Source organism: Mastigoproctus giganteus, chromosome 7 (genome assembly GCF_048544385.1).
Source record: "Mastigoproctus giganteus isolate SK-2022 chromosome 7, ASM4854438v1, whole genome shotgun sequence".
NCBI classification, from domain to species: domain Eukaryota; kingdom Metazoa; phylum Arthropoda; class Arachnida; order Uropygi; family Thelyphonidae; genus Mastigoproctus; species Mastigoproctus giganteus.
This window is the reverse complement of record NC_143581.1, coordinates 56,917,624-56,936,895: the sequence shown is the minus strand read 5'-3', so window position 1 is coordinate 56,936,895 and position 19,272 is coordinate 56,917,624. Positions and strand designations below refer to the sequence as shown.

The following is a 19,272-nucleotide window of genomic DNA, read 5'->3' as shown; positions in this document are numbered from 1 at the left end:
CTGTCTCAAGCAATAACAAGATTATGGATAGCATCGAAGACATTTCAATTTGGCCGCAAATTGTTCCCTCCTTCCATGTTGTGAATCAAGTACCTTATCAGGAGGGCTCTGTATGCTCTCTTGAGGTTATAAATAATGCCTTGATCCAGTGGTTGCATTAAACTGGTGGTACTGGGGAGAGGTAAAAACAACAGCCGTATATTTGTCAACTTAAGTTGTTTCGGAAGAATGTGCTGTACAACGATCTAATATCATCAAAATGTTTCTTTTTTCTGAAGCCATTCTTCTGTTCACTTTTGATAACCAAGACTGAAAAATTTTGACCATAAGCCAAGCACTTCTATTGGTCTCATAATCACAGGGAAGTTTGTTAACTGCTTTAAAACATCTTGGCTTGGAAAACGTAACAATCACAAGTGGGTATAGTTTTGTACTTCCAACTGAATTTCAGCATAACAGAACAGTGAGTCTTTGTTTACTAAATTTTCCACCTTGACAAGACTCTCCTCGAACAACAAATTATAAAATAAATCTGTCTCGTCAAGAGTAAAAATATCCTTTGCCTCATATTTTTCAAGGATGGCCTTTTCTTTGTCGGCTAATCCAGACTCACAGCAAAACATTTTGCGAAACCAAGTTATTCCTGTCTTTAAATCTTTGGAGCCAAAGACTGCTGCATTTGGAGTCTCTAATCCCATGTTGCTGAGCTAGATAATTTGCCTTTTCTTGCAAAATCAGACCTGATATTGGCAAATTAGATGCACGCATTTGTTGGTGCCACTCAAAGTTTTGTTTCAAACTCCTTGGGTTTTGTACCACGAATTCGTTTACTGTTTTTCCATTGCTGCTCCAGTGTCATACACTTCTTCAAGTGTTTTTTGGTTCTTCAGTATTGTAGATAAAGTAGATAAAGGGATGCTGTATTCCTTTGCAATGTCCATTTTGCTTCTTTCCATCCCATCAGCCTATTGTATAATTTTTAGTTTAATTTCCAGGGTTAATTCTATCTGTTTACGTTTTGTCGCCATAACACTGCAAGATAACATTAAATATAAACAAATTTTAAATTAATTTAAAGACACAAGTTCCAAAAAAGACATCAGCTCAGATAAAATGGCACAAAAAATAGATTGCTGTATACGGTAGCAAAAGACTCTGAACTGGGGTAACAATTGCAACTGACCTTATTGCCATGGAGAGCGAGGGAGTGCACGTAAACGATTAGAAGAACTTTTTATTCTTTTGTTAATTTAACAACCCATCCTCCAGAAAGATGTTTTTCAGATTGCACTTGACATTGCGGCTACCATAAACTGCTTTTGTTTACACAAATTTCTAACAAGTCAGTGTCATCCTTCAGGAATAGGGAGGAGGGTGGCCAGAGGCAATAATAGGAGCAATAATCGAACAGCTCTGCCAAGATTTGTATTACACATAGAAAATGACAATATTTATTTCTCAATGGGCGAAAAAGAACTCTGTAATAAACTGAATTTTGTAATTAACCAAATTTTGTAATAAATGAATATATTTACATAGAAAAACCTATCCTTTCACAGAGGAATGGTATGTACGTCATATAAACGAGTGCTATAAAAGGAGTTTGTATTAATGGGATTTTACTGTATAAATGAAATAAGGTTACAAGTAAAAAACAGATTGCATAATACCTCTCCAGTTATCAACAATAATAGCACAAAAAAATATTTTATTGCTTTACCATATATTGAACAATGGTTCAAACAACTAAACAGTATTTTCAAAGACCCAGAATTCAAAATAATAGCCATACCCACAATGAAACTACATGCTGCCCTTAAAAACCAAAGTCCAATCATCTTCCACATTCCAATTAAATGATTTCGTCTACAATGTATTTTGCAAGGATGCAATTCCTCATACCAGGGATCGACTCGTACACTCAATACGAGAATGAGACAACATTCAACATCTGTACTTTCATCCCACTCCTTGGCTTCGGAACTCTCATTCCATGTGATCAGTGAAGGCCACTCCTTTCTATTCAACAAAGCAAAAATTCTCAGCATCCAACATGATTACACCAAACTATTAATTTTGGAGATGCTTGAAATTAAATTACATCAAAATTTAGCCAATGTACGTCACCCCTACCACATCGCAGATTCATGGTCCTCCACGTGTATGTGCCAGGATTGAAACTAATCTCCATGCTATAAAATTCCTTCGCAACACCTGCGGTTTCACTTTCCTGTGATCATGACCCTGGTCGAAAAGTCCTGTCCACTTCAGGGAAGTAACAAAATTCTTTAGTTTCTTAATGTTTCAGAGGAGTCAATGTTTTTTATGTTTTAATATTAGTTTTTAAAGTGTTAAAAGTATGGATTCATTATTTATTTGGTTTCAAAGCACTTAAATTGTTTTTAAAATATGGGCGTATTGTATTCTCTCACACAAAGATTAGGGTTTGTGATTTGGTGTATTTTGGGGTCAGGTTTGGGGTCCGCAAACCTCCGATGCCAGGCGGCATTGGATCGTTGATTTCATCTACAAGGGTGTGGAATACACGTAAACTATTCGTATAGTTATGCAATGACGGAGAGTATCAGCACTGAAGTGCTCTACAAGACATCACAGAGGTAATTCCTCCATTTCTTAACTAATAAGATATAATGCAAGTAAAAATCAACAAAAAACACTAGGTGGGCTCAAAATATGAGAACCCACAGACTGTGACAGATTCTATGAGTAAAGCATGAATAACTCAGAGGGATGACACCGAGAGACTGATATGAATGTGAAGGAGCCATAACAGATGGCAGGGCACATGAGTACTACTCCAGCTACATCTAAAAAATATCCAGGAATCCAATCTAGTGCCAAAAAGTATAAACAAGAAAGAGATATGGTAAAATGCACATGGTATATGTGAAACTTTACCACAATATAATGACAGGGCTATCTAAATAGAAATGATCAAAAAGTATAAATGTATGTATACCATACATGCAACATTTTTAATAGAAATTTTTAAACACCCACCTTCTTATCTTTTGTCTCAAAATTTCATCACCATGAAATATTCCGAGGACACCAACATCATGAGAATGAAAAATAGGAAGAACTGGATGCGAAACCTGGTCACATGCTATAAGCACAGTCTAGAAATATTTAAAAAATAATGATAATAAATATACAGAATAATTTGGGATCTGAATTTTTACATATCTCACAAAGTATTTATTGAAAGACGTTAAAATTTTGGAATATTCCTATATTAGTTATGGCTACTAAGCAAGTGACATGAATCAACCTCACTGGTGGAAGAGTTAAGGAAAGCTAATTAGTTCCTAGTTTTACAATTGGCATTGTCATTATTATTGTTATTATCAAATTTTATTTTTTAGGAATGTGAAACTTATTTACTTTATTAACATCTTTATTTACTTTTAATAATTTTTTTATTTAAAAGTGATAAAAGAAATATACAATAAATGCTCAGAACATGCAATGGCTGATCTGTGAGGAGGAAAATAATGTCAAATATTCCCATTAATATTATGTTAAAAGATACATTCAGCTGCTTTCTTTTCCCAACTACAGTGGGGAAAAATAAGGTTAGATCCGCCCTTGTGAGTAGGAGTGTTTATTAGCAAATCATAAGTATGCACTGCTTCAATATTATTAATAAAAAAAAAAATCCACATCATCAATCAATCCATACTCTCAAATAGTTTGTCTGATTCTTCCTTAAATTTATTTAAACTACCCACCTCCACAAAACCAAAGTAGTCAATCACTCTCTGGCTGAATGTGTGTGTGTGGTATGGGTGTATAATGGCGCTCTCGATGCTGTGGCTATATTGCGACTATTCATAGGAATTTTAAAAAAATAATAATAATAAATAATTACTATGAAGACAGTTCAATCTCATTTCATGTCAGAAACTAATCATAATCATTGATACATTCCTATTTGTTTCAAACAACAGAAAAGTTCATTAATATTTGCATTTTAACCAATGATATCATTTAATTTTATCTGTTCTCGGAGATTAGTCAGAGAATGAAATTCTCTGACTAATCTCCGAGATTTTTCGATGTTGTCGATAATGTGGACAATCCATCAAAATATGTTTGACTGTTAGATGCTCAGAGCACTGTGAACACTGAGGAGGATCATCGCCTGTGAGTAGATGGAGGTGAGTCAAATGAGTATGTCCTATTCTAATCCTTGCGAGTACTACTTCTTCTCGCAATTGTCTGAATGCATGAATGCCAAAATTTAGGGTACTTTTTCAACTGGAAAAGTTTGTTATTTGTTTGTTTATGCCATAGCTATGTCCACTGTGCATGGTATGCTGTTTGAATTACAATATTATAATCAGAAACTGGAATAAAGACAGCGATTAAGTCTAAGGATGGCGGATTTTTAGCAGAAATATCAGCCAGCTCATTCCCTTTAATGCCTGCATGTGCTGGAATCCAACAAAAGTTCACTCGTTGCTGACGATCTTCAATTTTCAACAGCAAATTGTGGATTTGATTTAAAACAGGGTGATCCTTATGAGAGGAATTCTGCATTGCTCTAATTGAGCTGAGAGAGTCAGTGCAAACTAAATATTTTGCAGATGGGTGAAGAGTTAAATTTTCTAGAGCTAATTGTATTGCATATAATTCCACTGAAAAGCTGCTGTACCAACAGTTGAATCAGATTTGGAACCATCAGTATATATCGGTAAGAAGTCAAAATAGTTTTGGATATGGCTAGCATGGAGTTTTTTTTTTTTTTTTATGAAAACCCCAAACACGAAAGGTATCAAAACCTATAGTACTTAGTACCGTGCATGGGTTGAAGGAGAAGTATGGGGGGAGGGGGATGCCGGAAACTTTGCTCTAGAGACTAAACATGGGTTTCACCACTTCAAGCCTCCAATAAGCAAAGTGGTGGTATTTCACCGGTTGATGAAAGTCATCTACCACCAGAGTCGGTAGACCATTCTTTCCCCATTGGAGAAAACAATTATAGCAGGTCAGTTGAGGAAAGGGAGTCCATGGTGGGTGAGAATAATTCTTTATCTGCTGCCTACTGTGGAGAGGAACATTCCAATTTTGTGATATTTCAAGGAGCAGTAGGCTTGCTGGTCGTATTTTATTTGATTTATTTCTATAGAGATTGCGAAATGGTGGATTAAAGAGATATGGCTGAATGGGGTGTGGAGAACAATTTTGTATTCTGACTGCATATTTAAGTAGTAACATTTTTCTGCAGAGGTACAGAGGGGGCTCAAGAGCTTCAATGACTATGAGACTATGAGTTGGAGACGTCCTATATGCACCAAGAGCAATCCGCAGTGCATTGCATTGTACAGGATCGAGCCAGTGTAATACTCTTTCGGGCAGTATCATAAACTGGGGCACCATAATCCAAACAGGATCAAATCAGTGCTCTATATAATTGCAGCAAAGTTGTACGATCTGCTCCAAAAGACTGGGCAGATAGAGCTCTTAGCATGTTCAGCTTTTTCAGACAGGTAGTACACGTATTACTTTAATGTGCTCAGAGAAGTTTAACTTGCTGTCCAGTATCAATCCCAAGAATCTAATATTGTTGGCAATCGGGATGGTGGAATTTGATATCCGAAGTTCAGGGTCTATATGTAATTTATGTTGATTGCAAAAGTGGATTGCAACTGTTTTCTGATGGGAGAGATGATATCCATTGAACTCAGCCCATTTTTGTACTTTGAGGGACATCTGCAATTGCCGTTCAATTGATCTCATGCTCTGAGAATGGCAAGAAATAGAGTCGTCAGCATAGAGATAGGCTTCCACAGTATTTGGAAATTCTTTTGTAATGGAATCAATTCTAAGGGCAAATAGGATTGCGCTCAATACCGACCCCTGTGGTACTCCTCCTTCCTGTGAGAATGTAGAAGAAAAGGAATTTTGGTATCGAATCTGAAGGAAGTTCCTAATAAATATAGGCAGGTTGCCCCGTAGACCAAGATTATGTAGGTCACTGAGAATGCCATACCGCCAAGCAGTATCAAATGCCTTCTCTATATCAATGGAGACCACGACAAGGTGTTCGATTTTCACAAAGGCACTGCGAATTTCAGATTCCGCTGTGATCATCAGATCTAGGGAGGACCTATTTTTGCGAAAGCCATGTTGACAATTACTCAGTAGATGTTGAGTTTCAATGATCCAGGTTAGTCGACTGTGGATCATTTTTTCAAGAATCTTACCAAGGAAACTTGACAGAGAGATTGGCCTGTAACTATTAGGTCTGGAGGGATCTTTTCCAGGTTTCAAAAACGCCAAAACTGTAGCATGGTGCCAAGAGGTTGGATAAATATTTTCCAAGAAGATCTGGTTAAAGAAGGCTAGCAGCATTTGTAAGTTTTTCTCACAGAGATACTGCAGCATGACATAATATATGCCATCTGGGCCAGCAGCACTGTTTCTTGTTGTTCTGATGGTTTGTAAAAGTTCACAATATTCAAGAGGCTGATTATACGGAAGTGATAGTGAGGTTCTAAAGTTGATGGGTCTCTGTTCGGTGGAGGTCTTAATTTTTTGGAAATTGGGAGTGTAGTTTGATGCAGCTGAGACTTGGGCAAAGGTTTTGCCCAGGGCATTCGCTATATCTAGAGGACCAGAGAGTTCTTGCCCATTGTATGAAAGAATTGGGGAAGGGATGATTGGAAACTTCCCAGAAAGTTGCTTAATTTTCTTCCATATTAATCTGGAGTCGGTATTTCTGTTGATAGTACATGCAAACCGAGTCCAAGAATCTTTCTTGGCTTGCCTTTGAATGAACCGTGCTTTTGCCCTTAGCTTCTTGTAGCTAATTAAATTAGCTGTCATTGGAAATCTAAGAAATAAATTGAATGCTTTATTTTTTTCTTTCTTTGCTTTTGTGCACTCTTCACTCCACCAGTAGTTGAAGTGCCGTTGGTTTGGGGGATTTGATAATGGAATTGAGTATTTAGCTGCAATTAAAAGACGGGATGTGATATAATCAGTTACTTTATCAATAGGCTGTAGTTGAATAGTTTCTTTGTCCAGAGTGTTTGCTGATTGAAATCTGGCCCATTTGGCTTTAGAAAATTTCCATTTCCCGCAGGGTTGGTCTAATGGTGGTTGTGTAGTGAGCAGGTTACAGGCAATTGGAAAATGGTCGCTGCCCACGGGATCATCCATAGCGGACCACTGAATGACTGGAAATAGTATTGGGGAACAAATCGAGAGGTCAACTGAAGAAGTCTCTCCAGTAGGTAACTGTATATGAGTGTGTGCACCACTATTAAGAATGGTGAGGTTTTGTTTATCTAGTAGAGTTTCAATCATTTGGCCTTGTCTGTCTAACTTAGAGGATCCCCATAAAGGGTGGTGGCCATTGAAATCCCCTAGCAAGCAAACAAGGGAGGGTAACTGTTTTAGAAGTTCTTCAAGATCATTATAAGAGTAGGTATAATTTGGAGGGAGATAGACTGAGACTAGAGTAAATGCAATCTGAGTAATCAGACGCACAGCAACGGCTTCAATTTGGGTTTGGAGAATGATTTGGCTAGCAGTGATCTTTCGAGTTAATCAAAATAGCTACACCACCACAAGCAGAATAGGATGTATTTCGATCTCTTCGATAGATTGAGTAGTTTTTTATGGATTCAGAAATCTGATTAGTTAAATCGGTTTCCTGCAGATAGAAACTCACTGGAGAGTAGCATCTAATTAAATACTGACTGTCAATTAATGTTGACACGAAAGCCTCTACAATTCCACTGTAAAATATATGGCATTATTTGAATTTAGAAGAAGCTGTACCTGACATAGCTGTCTTATGGCGTTATGGCTTTGGTTTGTCTCTTTCTGGAAATGTAGGGTGACCTGTGTCCATATCTTTTTCTTCTACAAATATTTCCAGAATCGGATCTTTCTGTTTAGATGAATACTCTGGATCCATCAGTGTATCCTGAATAATCTTTTTCGAAAATGACTTAGGATTATTTGAAGTAGTTGTAGCAATCATTGGCGGAGGAGGAGATTTTATTTGAGGAGGTGTATTATTTGCTTGGTCTGAGTGCTTCAGGGTATCGGACTCTTGCTGAGAGAGAACAGCTCAAGCCCAGTCAGAGATTATATGTTAGATGGAACGGTAACATCAGTTTGCGTGGCTATTGTCTGATATTTTTTTGCGATACTGGCATGGGTACAGTTAGGTATACTGGGTGCAATTAATTTTTTTGCTTCCTGGTAACTAACTTTGTTTTCAACTTTATATTTTACAATTTTTTTCTCCATTTTCCACCTCACATGTTTTAGAGTAAGCAGGATGGTTACCTTTGTAGTTGGGACAGGTCATTTCTTTCGCTGAACAATCATTTTGGCTGTGATCGGAGGATCCACAGTTGGGACAAGCTGGGTTCCCTCTGCATGCCGTTTGAGAGTGGCCATACTTTTGGCATTTATAGCATCTCAGCGGATTAGGAATATAAGGATGAATGCGACAAAGTAGATATCCTGTTTTTACTGATGAGGGTAGATTTGGACTATTAAAAGTGAGAATGATATTTCTGGCGGATGTAAGTATATTGTTCCTTTTAGTCATAATTCGTTTGATGGCAATTACGTTTTGTTCCCGAAGCTCTTCTTTAATTTCTTCCTCTGTCACTTTGAAAGGGTCCCAACTAGATATAACACCCTTAGATATATTTAGGGTTGCATGGAGAGTTATCTTCACTGGAATTTTAGCAAAGTTTGTCATTTGTAAGAGTTTTTCAGAGTGCCTGCGGTTGACAGTTTCTACAAGTAAGTCCCCTGATATACTTTCCAAGTGTTTTTGGATTAAAAAGGGGGATAGCTTACTAAGAGGCTGTTCTGATACTGAGTGCATTATTAAGAATGCAGGAAACTCAGTCGCTGAGGAAATGGTTTTTAACCTCTTTGCTTGAAAAGAGTCATGTTCTGTGTCTGGCCGCCTGCTTGTGGGTTCTAACGAGAGAAACATATTTTGTTCCTTGTTGGCTTCTTTTAGCCCCTGGCAGATGAACTTTTCTGCCAAGGTTCCCGGCCCCGCCACGGGGAGGCAGGAGCACTGCCTGGAGTGACCAAGCAAAATTAGTAGAAGTTAGTCTATTAAATATGAAAAATAAAGAAAAGTTACTTTCCTTTCTTGCTCTCTACCAGTACTTTTGATACAAGAGCTACTATTAAACAAAAGGATTTTCTTAATTTTTTTGATTTTCTAGATTTTGCCTTTCAGAAAGTTGCAGCTATAGCACAAAGAGAAATCGCTCAGTCACCCAGGGCCCTGGCTGAAAGAAAGTTTTCACACATCTATCTCACAGTTCACCCTGCTCAATTTACATTTATGCCTGCTCATGTGTGCTGTCCAGCAAAAATGAGGATTCTAACAATGTTTAGCTTACTCAATCCATTCAAAAATCTTAGACCATTCTGATATTCCATGTCAGAAATGTAGCAATTTGGAATCTCCTCTTTTCAATCTTTTTTGGCTTAAAATCTCTCTAAAACATTCTGTCAAATTCATCTGTTGCCTGGTGCCTCCGTAGCCAGGTGGGCAGGAGCAGCAGTGCGTAGCACACGCTTCTTGATTAGACCGGGGTTCGAGCCCATGACCACCAAGTATGGAGGATGCGGAAAGATCAGGGAATGACCACCGCATAAACCCGGAGCAATATGGCCTTAGTTGCTAATGCTCCTAAAAACCAAATAACAAACATATGTTGCCTCTACTGTTCTCTACTAATCACTTTGAAATCTTTGACTTTCTCCAGTCCAACTTTACTAACAGTGAGGCAATTTTCCTTGGTGATTTTAATGTTCACAACTGCAGCTGACTTACGTTTTCTAGTTACATGGATTCAACTGGTACAGATGCTGAGGCTTTTGCAATTATTAATTACCTCATACAGATTATTAATTTACCTATAAGAATACCAGACAATCCTAACTAGGCAGCCAACACACCTGATTTTTTTTCCTCACAAACTCTGATAACTACATGGTCGAGGTCAGTGGTCCTCTAAGCACCTAAGTTCACAACTTGTAATGTTCTCCTCTCCGATGGAGCCTTTCGCTCGTGGCCATTCTCAACCTTGTGTTGTTTGGTATCACAAGAATGCAAAACAGGATGATCTGTGAGATTTTTCTTCTTCTTTTCGTTGGTCGGATTACTGTTTCAAATCTTCTGATGTCAACGTTTCCTCATATTGTGTCAGTGAAATTATTCTTGTAGGGATGAAATCCTTTATTCCCTACTCCACCTTAAAATTTTGTTCTTTATCTAAACCTTGGTTTAACAATAAATGTGCTAAAGCTGTTTAAAATAAGAATTTGCATATCGTAATTGGCTTGTATTCAAATGTTCTGGTTCATTTTCTGCCTACACCAAAGTTCACAACAATTGTAAAGCAGTTATTAATTAGTACAAACTAAATTTCAAACAGGGTAAGGGTAGAAAACTTGCTTCTTGTCCAAATGGTAGTAGAGCTTTCTGGTCTCTAGCCAAAGCTATTACCCACAAGTTTTGCCTATCACTACTCACACCGTTGTCAAAACCAGATGGTTCTATTACCACTTCAGCCAAAGATAAAGCTGACTTGCTAGCATTCAACTTTTCTTCTAACTCAGATATTGATGATCTTGATAAACCACCTCCTACTATTCCTGGTAAACTGCATTCAATGCCTCCTGTGGTCTTTCGTCAAAAGGATATTAGGATCTTGAATAATCTTGATGCTAAGAAAGCTAAAGGTCCTGATGGTACTTCTGCACTTACTCTCAAAACCTGTGCTCCTGAACTTACTGCTGTTCTGTGTGGCTTTTTTCACTTTCATATTCCAAAGGTGTTTTTTCTTCTGCTTGGAAATTTTCTCATATCCAGCCAGTTCCTAAAATAGGATGACAAATCCCTACCATCCAATTAGTACCATTGCACTTACTTCTACTCTTTCTAAATGGAGAAATCAATTAAGTGCCAACTCGAAATATCTAGAAACCCTCTATTTAATCAACAATAGTCAGTATGGATTCTGTCAGTGTCAATCCACTGGTGATATTCTGGTTTATGGTACCCATCTATGTGGAAAATTCCAAAAAAAATTGGTGAAACTTGAGCAGTTTTGCTCTTGACATTTCAAAGGCCTTTGATCGTATTTGGCATAAAGGTCTTCAAAATAAACAACTACCTTATGGTTTTCCAACTGTTTTTCGTATTTGGATACCCAGTGTTTTCTCTGACTGCTCATTGCAGGAGATGGTAGATGGCTGCCTTATAACTCTCCACTAATGCTGGTGTTACCCAAGGTTCACTTCTTTCTCACTGATATATTAATGACCTTCTTCCATTGACTGGAAATCCTAACCATAGTTTTGCTGTGACAGCACATTGCATTCCACCCGCCAGTTTGAGAAAACTTGCCCTGCACAAACAGCTTCAACTTCTCGAATATCCACTAAAATTTGCTTAAATGCTGATCTCCACATAATTCTCCAGTGGGGCAAAAATAACTTAGTCGATTTCATTTCTTCTAAAACTGAGTCCTGTCTTAAAACTCACAAAAAGGATTCTTCTGCACCTATGCATATCTTCGATGACACTGATTTCTGGTCAAGATGTCTGCTAGGGGCAAAGGTTGATGACGTTGTAGAGCGGATATCATCTTTTAAGGGCACAAAAGGTGATATAGTTGTACACGTTGGCACTAATGATATTAAGAGTAGGAGACTGGTGGAATTACCAAGTACAGGTTACTGTTGAAAAAAAGCCGTGAATTAGGGTTGAATTTGAAAGTGTCTGCAATTCTGCCCAGACACGATAGGAGGGAGTATATGATGAGAGCCTTGCCGATCAATTCGGCCGTGGAAAGATTGTGCAAGGCTCAAGGGGTAGAATTTTTTTCAGCCTGGTCTGTACTTGTTAACAGGAGAGACTGCTTCTATAGGGATGGGATACACTTAAATAGAAAGGGTGCAAGAATGTTTGCTGATGCTATCCAAGCAGTGTTAGGTGGGTCGGAAAACTGCTAGATTGGGGGGATACAAGGACTAATAGATTAAGTAGCCACTGGCAGAGGTGAAAGTGATTCTTGCACTGCTTCTATTGGAATGAGCAGCAGCCTGAAAAATAAGATGCAGGATATTTCAGAGACTGCTGGGAATCATTGGGGTACAAGTAAACACATGGGTTGTGTTAGCGTAGCTAAGAAAAAGAACAGGGGCATGTATAATTGCGTGTACACCAATGCTAGGAGTTTAGTAAATAAATTTGATGAATTTGAGGTATTGCTCAAAACACCAAAAGCAGATATTGTTGGGATTTCAGAGACATGGTGTCACACAGATATAAGGAATGCATAACTGGAATTTGAGGAGTACAATGTCTACAAAAAGGATAGACAGGATAGGAAGGGAGGGGCTATGCTATTAGTTAAGAAATACATAAAATCCAAGGAAGTGAAGCCAGGCGACATCGCTGGACAGTGCATTGTCGAGTCAGTTTGGTGTGACATAAGCATTGGGAGATCAAAATTGAGAGTAGGAGTATGCTATAGGCCTAATGACTCTGATGAGTATAATAAGGAACTGTACAGGGAAATAGAGTGGGCCAGTAAATCAGAGAGGAAATTTGCCTTTAGCCAGCGGGTGGTTGGTTGGTGGAACAGACTTCCATCCCTTGTCGTGGAAGTTGATAGCCTAAATAAGTTTAAGGCTTAGCTGGACAGGTATTTCGAACGAACAGAGGGGTGAAGTGGAAGTGGTTATTTTTTATTTATTTATTTTATTATTTCAATTATTTTTTTGGCTGATGCTGCATAAGCTTGCTTTCTTGCATCAAATGGCTCTACTAATGCTAATGATCCTATATCTCTATTCTGGATTACCCCGACTTCTAATCTCTCTTGGCATTAACACATTACAAATATTTCTTCCTCTGCAACTAAAAATCTGGGTTTTCTCTTTCGTTCTCAGCATTACTTTTCTTCCAAACAGACATTCTGCCCCACCATGGAATATTGTTCCCACACCTAGAGTGGCGCTTCACAATCTAAAAATCTTACAACACAATCTAGAAGCCTCTCTCAGGTTTCTAGATTCCATTCAGAAGAGTGCAATTAGACTAATTAATGACTGATCTCTAACATTGTCACTCCACTTTCTGTCTCATAGATGTTCTGTTTCTGCTGCATACATTTTCTATAGATACTTACATGGATACTGTCCTTCTGAATTGGCTTCTATAATTCCCACTCTCCTTTCCAAACCAGTCCGAACACATGCCACAACCAGTCAACATCCTTTTACTGTTAAACTTCAAACTCACAGAACCAACTTTTCTTCTCCCTCATTTATTAATTCAACTTCCGTTTTCTGGAATAACCTTCCTTTGTATATATATTTTCTGAAAAATTACAATCAAGAGATATTCAAGTCAACAAGTATCTTCTCTCATCTTATCAACCTTTAGCCCATGCACGGTATTAATTACTATAGGCTCCATTATCTCTCATGTTTGGGGTTTTCATAAAGAAAAAAAATAGGCTGCAAACTTTGACATTAAACTTAATAGCCCTTCATCAGTATCATTAATAAATATTGCAAACAGCTGATCTAGCACTGAACCCCAGGGACTCTTCTTTCCTTATTTGTCACAGAACATCTAAATACAGAGCTTGATGTGCAACACAAAGCACACATATTAATACAAATACAGAAATATATATATTGCATTCGTTACTATTTCAGCTACATTATACTTTCTATACCATTATATCACAATTAAACATTGATTATTATAACAGTTCACTGATCTTGAAGGATTCTTGTAGTTAAATGCTGCCTCTTTTATCAGATTTGAAGAGATTGGCATGATCAAAGATATTCACTGGCAATATATTGGTTAACTTGTAGCTCTGTTGTCATAATTGCAGGTACCATAATTGGTTCTGGCAAAAAAAAAAAAATAAATAAATAAATAAATAAAAAGTTGAAAATGGTGTGGCATTTCTCAGACCTCTTTGAAGGGCAGTGAAGTCGATACCTGTGATAAGGTGACTACTGTTTATTTTGCTATTTAATAACTTGCTGAAGAATATGAGGTCAGCTTTATTTCTTCTGCACTGTAATGTCTCCAATATAAAATTTTCACACCAGTCAGTACAGAATTCTGAATCATTAGAATCATCTGAACCTCTTCGACAGCACAAGTAACATAAAGCTTTTTTTTTTTTTAACTATTTCTATTGTTTGCTAAGCAAAATGCAGTGACTAGACCTAAATTAGCATTAGCATTAGCATTAGTAGAGGCATTTGATGCAAGAAAGCAAGCTTATGCAGCATCAGCCAAAAAAAAAAAAAAAAACCCATTTCCACTTCACCCCTCTGTTCGTTCAAAATACCTGTCCAGCTGAGCCTTAAACTTATTTAGGCTATCAACCTCCACCACAAGGGATGGAAGTCTGTTCCACCAACCAACCACCCGCTGGCTAAAGGCAAATTTCCGCACGTCTATCCTACATCTGTCTTTCCTCAATTTGAATTTATGCCCTCTCAGGTGATTTTTCTGAGCTAGAGGAAGAATCCCATCAGCATTGAGCATGCTGAAACCATTCAAGGCTTTATACACCTCTATCAGATCACCTCGCTGGTGCCTAGTCTCCAGACACTGTAATTTGCAAAAACTTAAGCCTTTCTTCGTAAGAGCACCCCTTTGTTCCATTCACTAATCTTGTTGCCCTTCTCTGTACTCGTTCCAGCATCTCTACATCCTTCTTGAAATGAGGCCTCCAGACCTGTATACAGTACTCTAGGTGTGGCCTGACCATCGCCTTATACAATGGAATAATCACCTCCTTATCCCTGCTGGAAAAATTCCTGTATATCATTGACAATACTCCATGAGCTACTCTTGCAGCCCGTCTGCACTGCTCAGAGAACTTCATATCTGCCTGCACAACCACCCCCAAGTCCATTTCATTCTCTACCACTGTCAGTGTAGTACCACAGAGTTGATACGTTGCTCTGGGGTTGCTGTTTCCCATGTGTAGTACTTTACATTTGTCAATGTTAAACTTCATTTGCCACCTCTCAGCCCATCTGCTCAACCTATCCAGATCCTGTTGCAGCAGCATAGTGTCAGTAGTGTCCTTGACAACCCTGCCAACCTTTGTATCGTCTGCAAACTTGGACATTAAGCCCGATATACCATCATCCATATCATTTATAAATACAGAAAACAATAATGGACCCAACACTGAGCCCTGAGGGACTCCACTAATAACATCAGTCCACGATGAGCAGTGTCCATTGATTACCACTCTCTGTCTTCTCCCCCTCAACCACCCCTTTATCCATAGCAGCATTTTGCCTCCAATGTCACACTGCTCCAATTTGTGTAGCAGTCTTCCATGTGCAACAGTATCAAAAGCCTTTCTAAGATCCAAGTATATAATATCAAAGTTATTCCCTGCATCCAGTTCTTTTGTGACTGCATCATAGTATCCAATCAAGTTGGTCAGACAAGACTTCCCCTTAACAAAACCATGCTGTGTCTGAGCTATAACTGAAGTCTTGTCTAAATGATCCTGCAGTGCTTCTTTAACCAGTGCCTCCATTAATTTTCCTGGAACAGAAGTTAAGCTCACAGGTCTATAATTACTTGTGTCAGCCTTTGATCCTCCTTTGTGAATTGGGGTCACATTTGCACATTTCCAGTCTATGGGTACCTCCCCTGAGTCCAAGGAAGCTCTCATAATTATGGCTAAGGGTTTGCTTACTTCCTTTGCTGCCTCCTTTAATATAACTGGATAGATCCCATCCACCCCGGGTGCCTTTCTTGTGTTTATCTTCAACAGTTTCTCCTCCACTTTACTCCCAGTTATTTCAAGATTCTGTAGCTTATTGCTAGAGTTGAATACACCTCTGGCATTCCCCTCGCTGAATAACTCCTCATGTGTGAATGTCGATGCAAAATATTCATTTAGTTTGTTAGCTACCTGAGCAGGATCATCAACAGTTGACCCATCAATATCAAGTGGACCAATCTGATTCATCCCCTTCCTTCTAGAGTTTACATAAGTAAAGAACTCTTTGCTGTTTTTCTTTGCATCCCTTGCCAAGGATTTCTCGTAATCTGCCTTCGCCTGCCTAACCTCCTTTGTAACCTGGTTGCATATCAACTTGTATCTATCATAGGCTTCTGTGTCATGTGTTAATTTGTATGTATCCCATGCATTTTTCTTCTCTGCCATATGCCTCATTAGTTCATCTGACATCCATTTTGGCCTAAACCTTGAACAATATTTCTTAGTTGGTATGTAAAGCCTAGTAGCTTCCAAGATGAGTTCTTTGAATGCTTCCCATTTTGAATTTGCTGTTGGTAACATCATCAGTTGGTCCCACTGTATAGAATTTAAATACTGTCTCAGTCCATCGTAGTCGCCTTTACGGAAGCAATAACCCTTCCCTTTACCCCTAATGGTAGTTACCTCTTTGAGTAAATCCCACTTCAGCACACTGTGATCACTGCCACCTAGTGGTTCATTTATCTGCAGATTCTTAATGCATGAAGAATCACTGCTGATAATCAAATCAAGAGTATTACTCCCTCTAGTTGCCCTCCGAACATGCTGATGTAGAAAACAATCATCCAATAAATCCACAAAAGCCCTGCTAGTGTGTGAGTAACCAGCCCCCAAATTCCAGTCAATATCTGGGAAATTAAAATCTCCCATTATAAGACTCTCTGATATACTGGCCCACTCTATTTCCCTGTACAGTTCCTTATTATACTCATCAGAGTCATTAGGCCTATAGCACACTCCTACTCTCAATTTTGATCTCCCAATGTTTATATCACACCAAACTGACTCAACACTGCACTGTCCAGCGATGTCGACTGGCTTCACTTCCTTGGTTTTTATGTGTTTCTTAACTAATAGCATAACCCCTCCCCCCCCCTTCCTATCCTGTCTATCCTTTCTGTAGACGTTGTACTCCCCAAACTGCAGTTCTGCATCCCTTATATCTGTGTGACACCATGTCTCTGATATCCCAACAATATCTGCCTTCGATGTTTTGAGCAATACCTCAAATTCATCAAATTTATTTACTAAACTCCTAGCATTGGTGTACACGCAAGTATACCTGCACCTGTTTCTATTCTTAGCTACCCTAACACAACCCATGTGTTTACTTGTACCGCAATGGCTCCCAGCAGTCTCTGAAATACCATGCATCTTGTTTTTCAGGCTTCTGCTCATTCTCATAGAAGCAGTGCAAGAATCTCTTTCACCTCTGCCAGTGGCTACTGTCAATCTATTGGTCTTTGTCTCCCCCCAAGCTAGCAGTTTTCCGACCCACCTAACACTGCCTCGATAGCATCAGCAAATATTCTTGCTCCCTTTCTATTTAAGTGTATCCCATCCCTGTAGAAGCAATCTCTCCTGTTAAAAAGTACAGTCCAGGCTGAAAAAAATTCTACCCCTTGAGCCTTGCACAATCTTTCCAGGGCCGAATTGATCGACAAGGCTCTCATCATATACTCCCTCCTGTCGTGTCTGGGCAGAATTGCAGACACTTTCAACTTCAACCCTAATTCTCGGCTTTTGTTCAACAGTGACCTGTACTTGTTAAGTAATTCTGCCGGTCTCCTACTCTTAATATTATTAGTGCCAACATGTACAACTATATCACCTTTTGTGCCCTTAAAAGATGATATTCGCTCTACAACGTCATCAACCTTTGCCCCTGGCAGGGAAAGTATATTCAAGATAAGGTTTAACATATATATATATTGCTGTTGTGAAGAACTCTGGATATTCTTTTTAGGAATCCCAGTTTTTTCACAGGCCATTTTTATCACACTTGTTATGGTAAATCAAAATATGCTGTTTCCTTGAAGTGAACATTCAAGTTTTTTTAGAAGTATAACCCTTTTTATTTTTTTTTTATTGTGTAAGAAAAATAATACATATATATATTTTTTGTTGTGTATATCAGCAAAACTTAGGTAATATTTTGTCATTAATCATCACACAAGTTTTGTGCAACCATGCTGTAAGTCTTCATTCAAGAAAATGCAGTCCATGTTGTTTCTTAAAGTAGTATATATTTTAATGTCATCAGCAAAAATATTTATGTTGATTTTTTGAAATCATCTATTATTTGTGGCAGGTCATATATCTAGACCAGGGATCCTCAACAGGGCGATATCGCCCCCAAGGGGGAGAAAATTGGTTTTTGGGGGACAAAAAAAAAAAAAAAGCATGGGTATTACAATGGTTTGTGGCCCTCCAAAGTTCAACCCTACCCAACGACATCTTATTCCTGAATATTTAATTTCTCTCATTGGGTTTTCTTTCCCTCTGAGACAACTGATTTTAACATATAGGCATATTATATAAGGAATGAGTGAGAAATTTTGATAAAAGGAAAAAGTGGGCATGATTTAAATTGACCATCTTTGCTTTTCATAGGCATTAAATTCCTAAGTGCTTTCAGAGGTAATGCCTCCGCAATCCTTGGTGTTTGCACCTTTCCGACAGCTGCAACTTGGCGGCGGCTTGGTTTATTTATTTATTCTTTTGTTTCATTGGTCAATATATGAGGCATGGATGGGATGAGGAAATGTTTCAGTCTATTATTGATCCACAGTGCTTTTGTAAGTGACATGGGCTATGAGAGTCAAATAATTTTTTTTTTTTTTGGTAGTTGGCGCATCGGCTTCTGTGGCCATAGTGCACCTCCCAAGATTTCTGCAGTACTTTGATCCAAGCCCGAGGCGGGATTCGAACCCGCAACCTTTGGGTTGCCAGGCAGGCACTTATCCCACCTGGCTAGCCCAGTCGGCCAAATAAAAAGTTTATATTTTATTAATTAATTCTTTGTAGTTATTCAATCTGCCATCAGTCATGTCAAGTGCTGAAAAGAAAAAGTGTCAACAGTATCTGGATGAATATTTAGCTTGTGCTTTTATTGAAAGCCCATTCAATTCAAGACAGTCTGAGTGTTTTATGTGTAATAGTTCTTTGTCAAATGAGGTTAGGAAACCATCAAGACTTTTAGATCACTTAAAAAAGAAACATCTTGATAAAGTTGGCAAACATATCGAATATTCTAAAAATTTAAAACAGAATTCTGAGCAACATAACACTGTTACTTCCTTATTTAAGGAGAACACACAAAAAAATGATGGAATGATTGCATCTTATAAAATTGCAGAAATTATTGCAAAACTTGTAGGGCTCACACAGTTGCTGAGAC

The 19,272-nt window shown here is 38.3% G+C and overlaps 1 protein-coding gene across 1 annotated transcript in view; it reads right to left on the bottom strand.

Annotated features, from left to right (window-relative positions):
- Window positions 1-19,272, bottom strand: part of LOC150082918 (uncharacterized) — a 186,485-nt gene that overhangs the window by 85,018 nt on the left and 82,195 nt on the right. Inside the window, exon 6 of the mRNA XM_090378320.1 lies at window positions 3,022-3,140. Coding sequence (XP_090234446.1) covers window positions 3,022-3,140 — 119 coding nt within the window. The remainder of the gene's footprint in view (window positions 1-3,021; window positions 3,141-19,272) is intronic.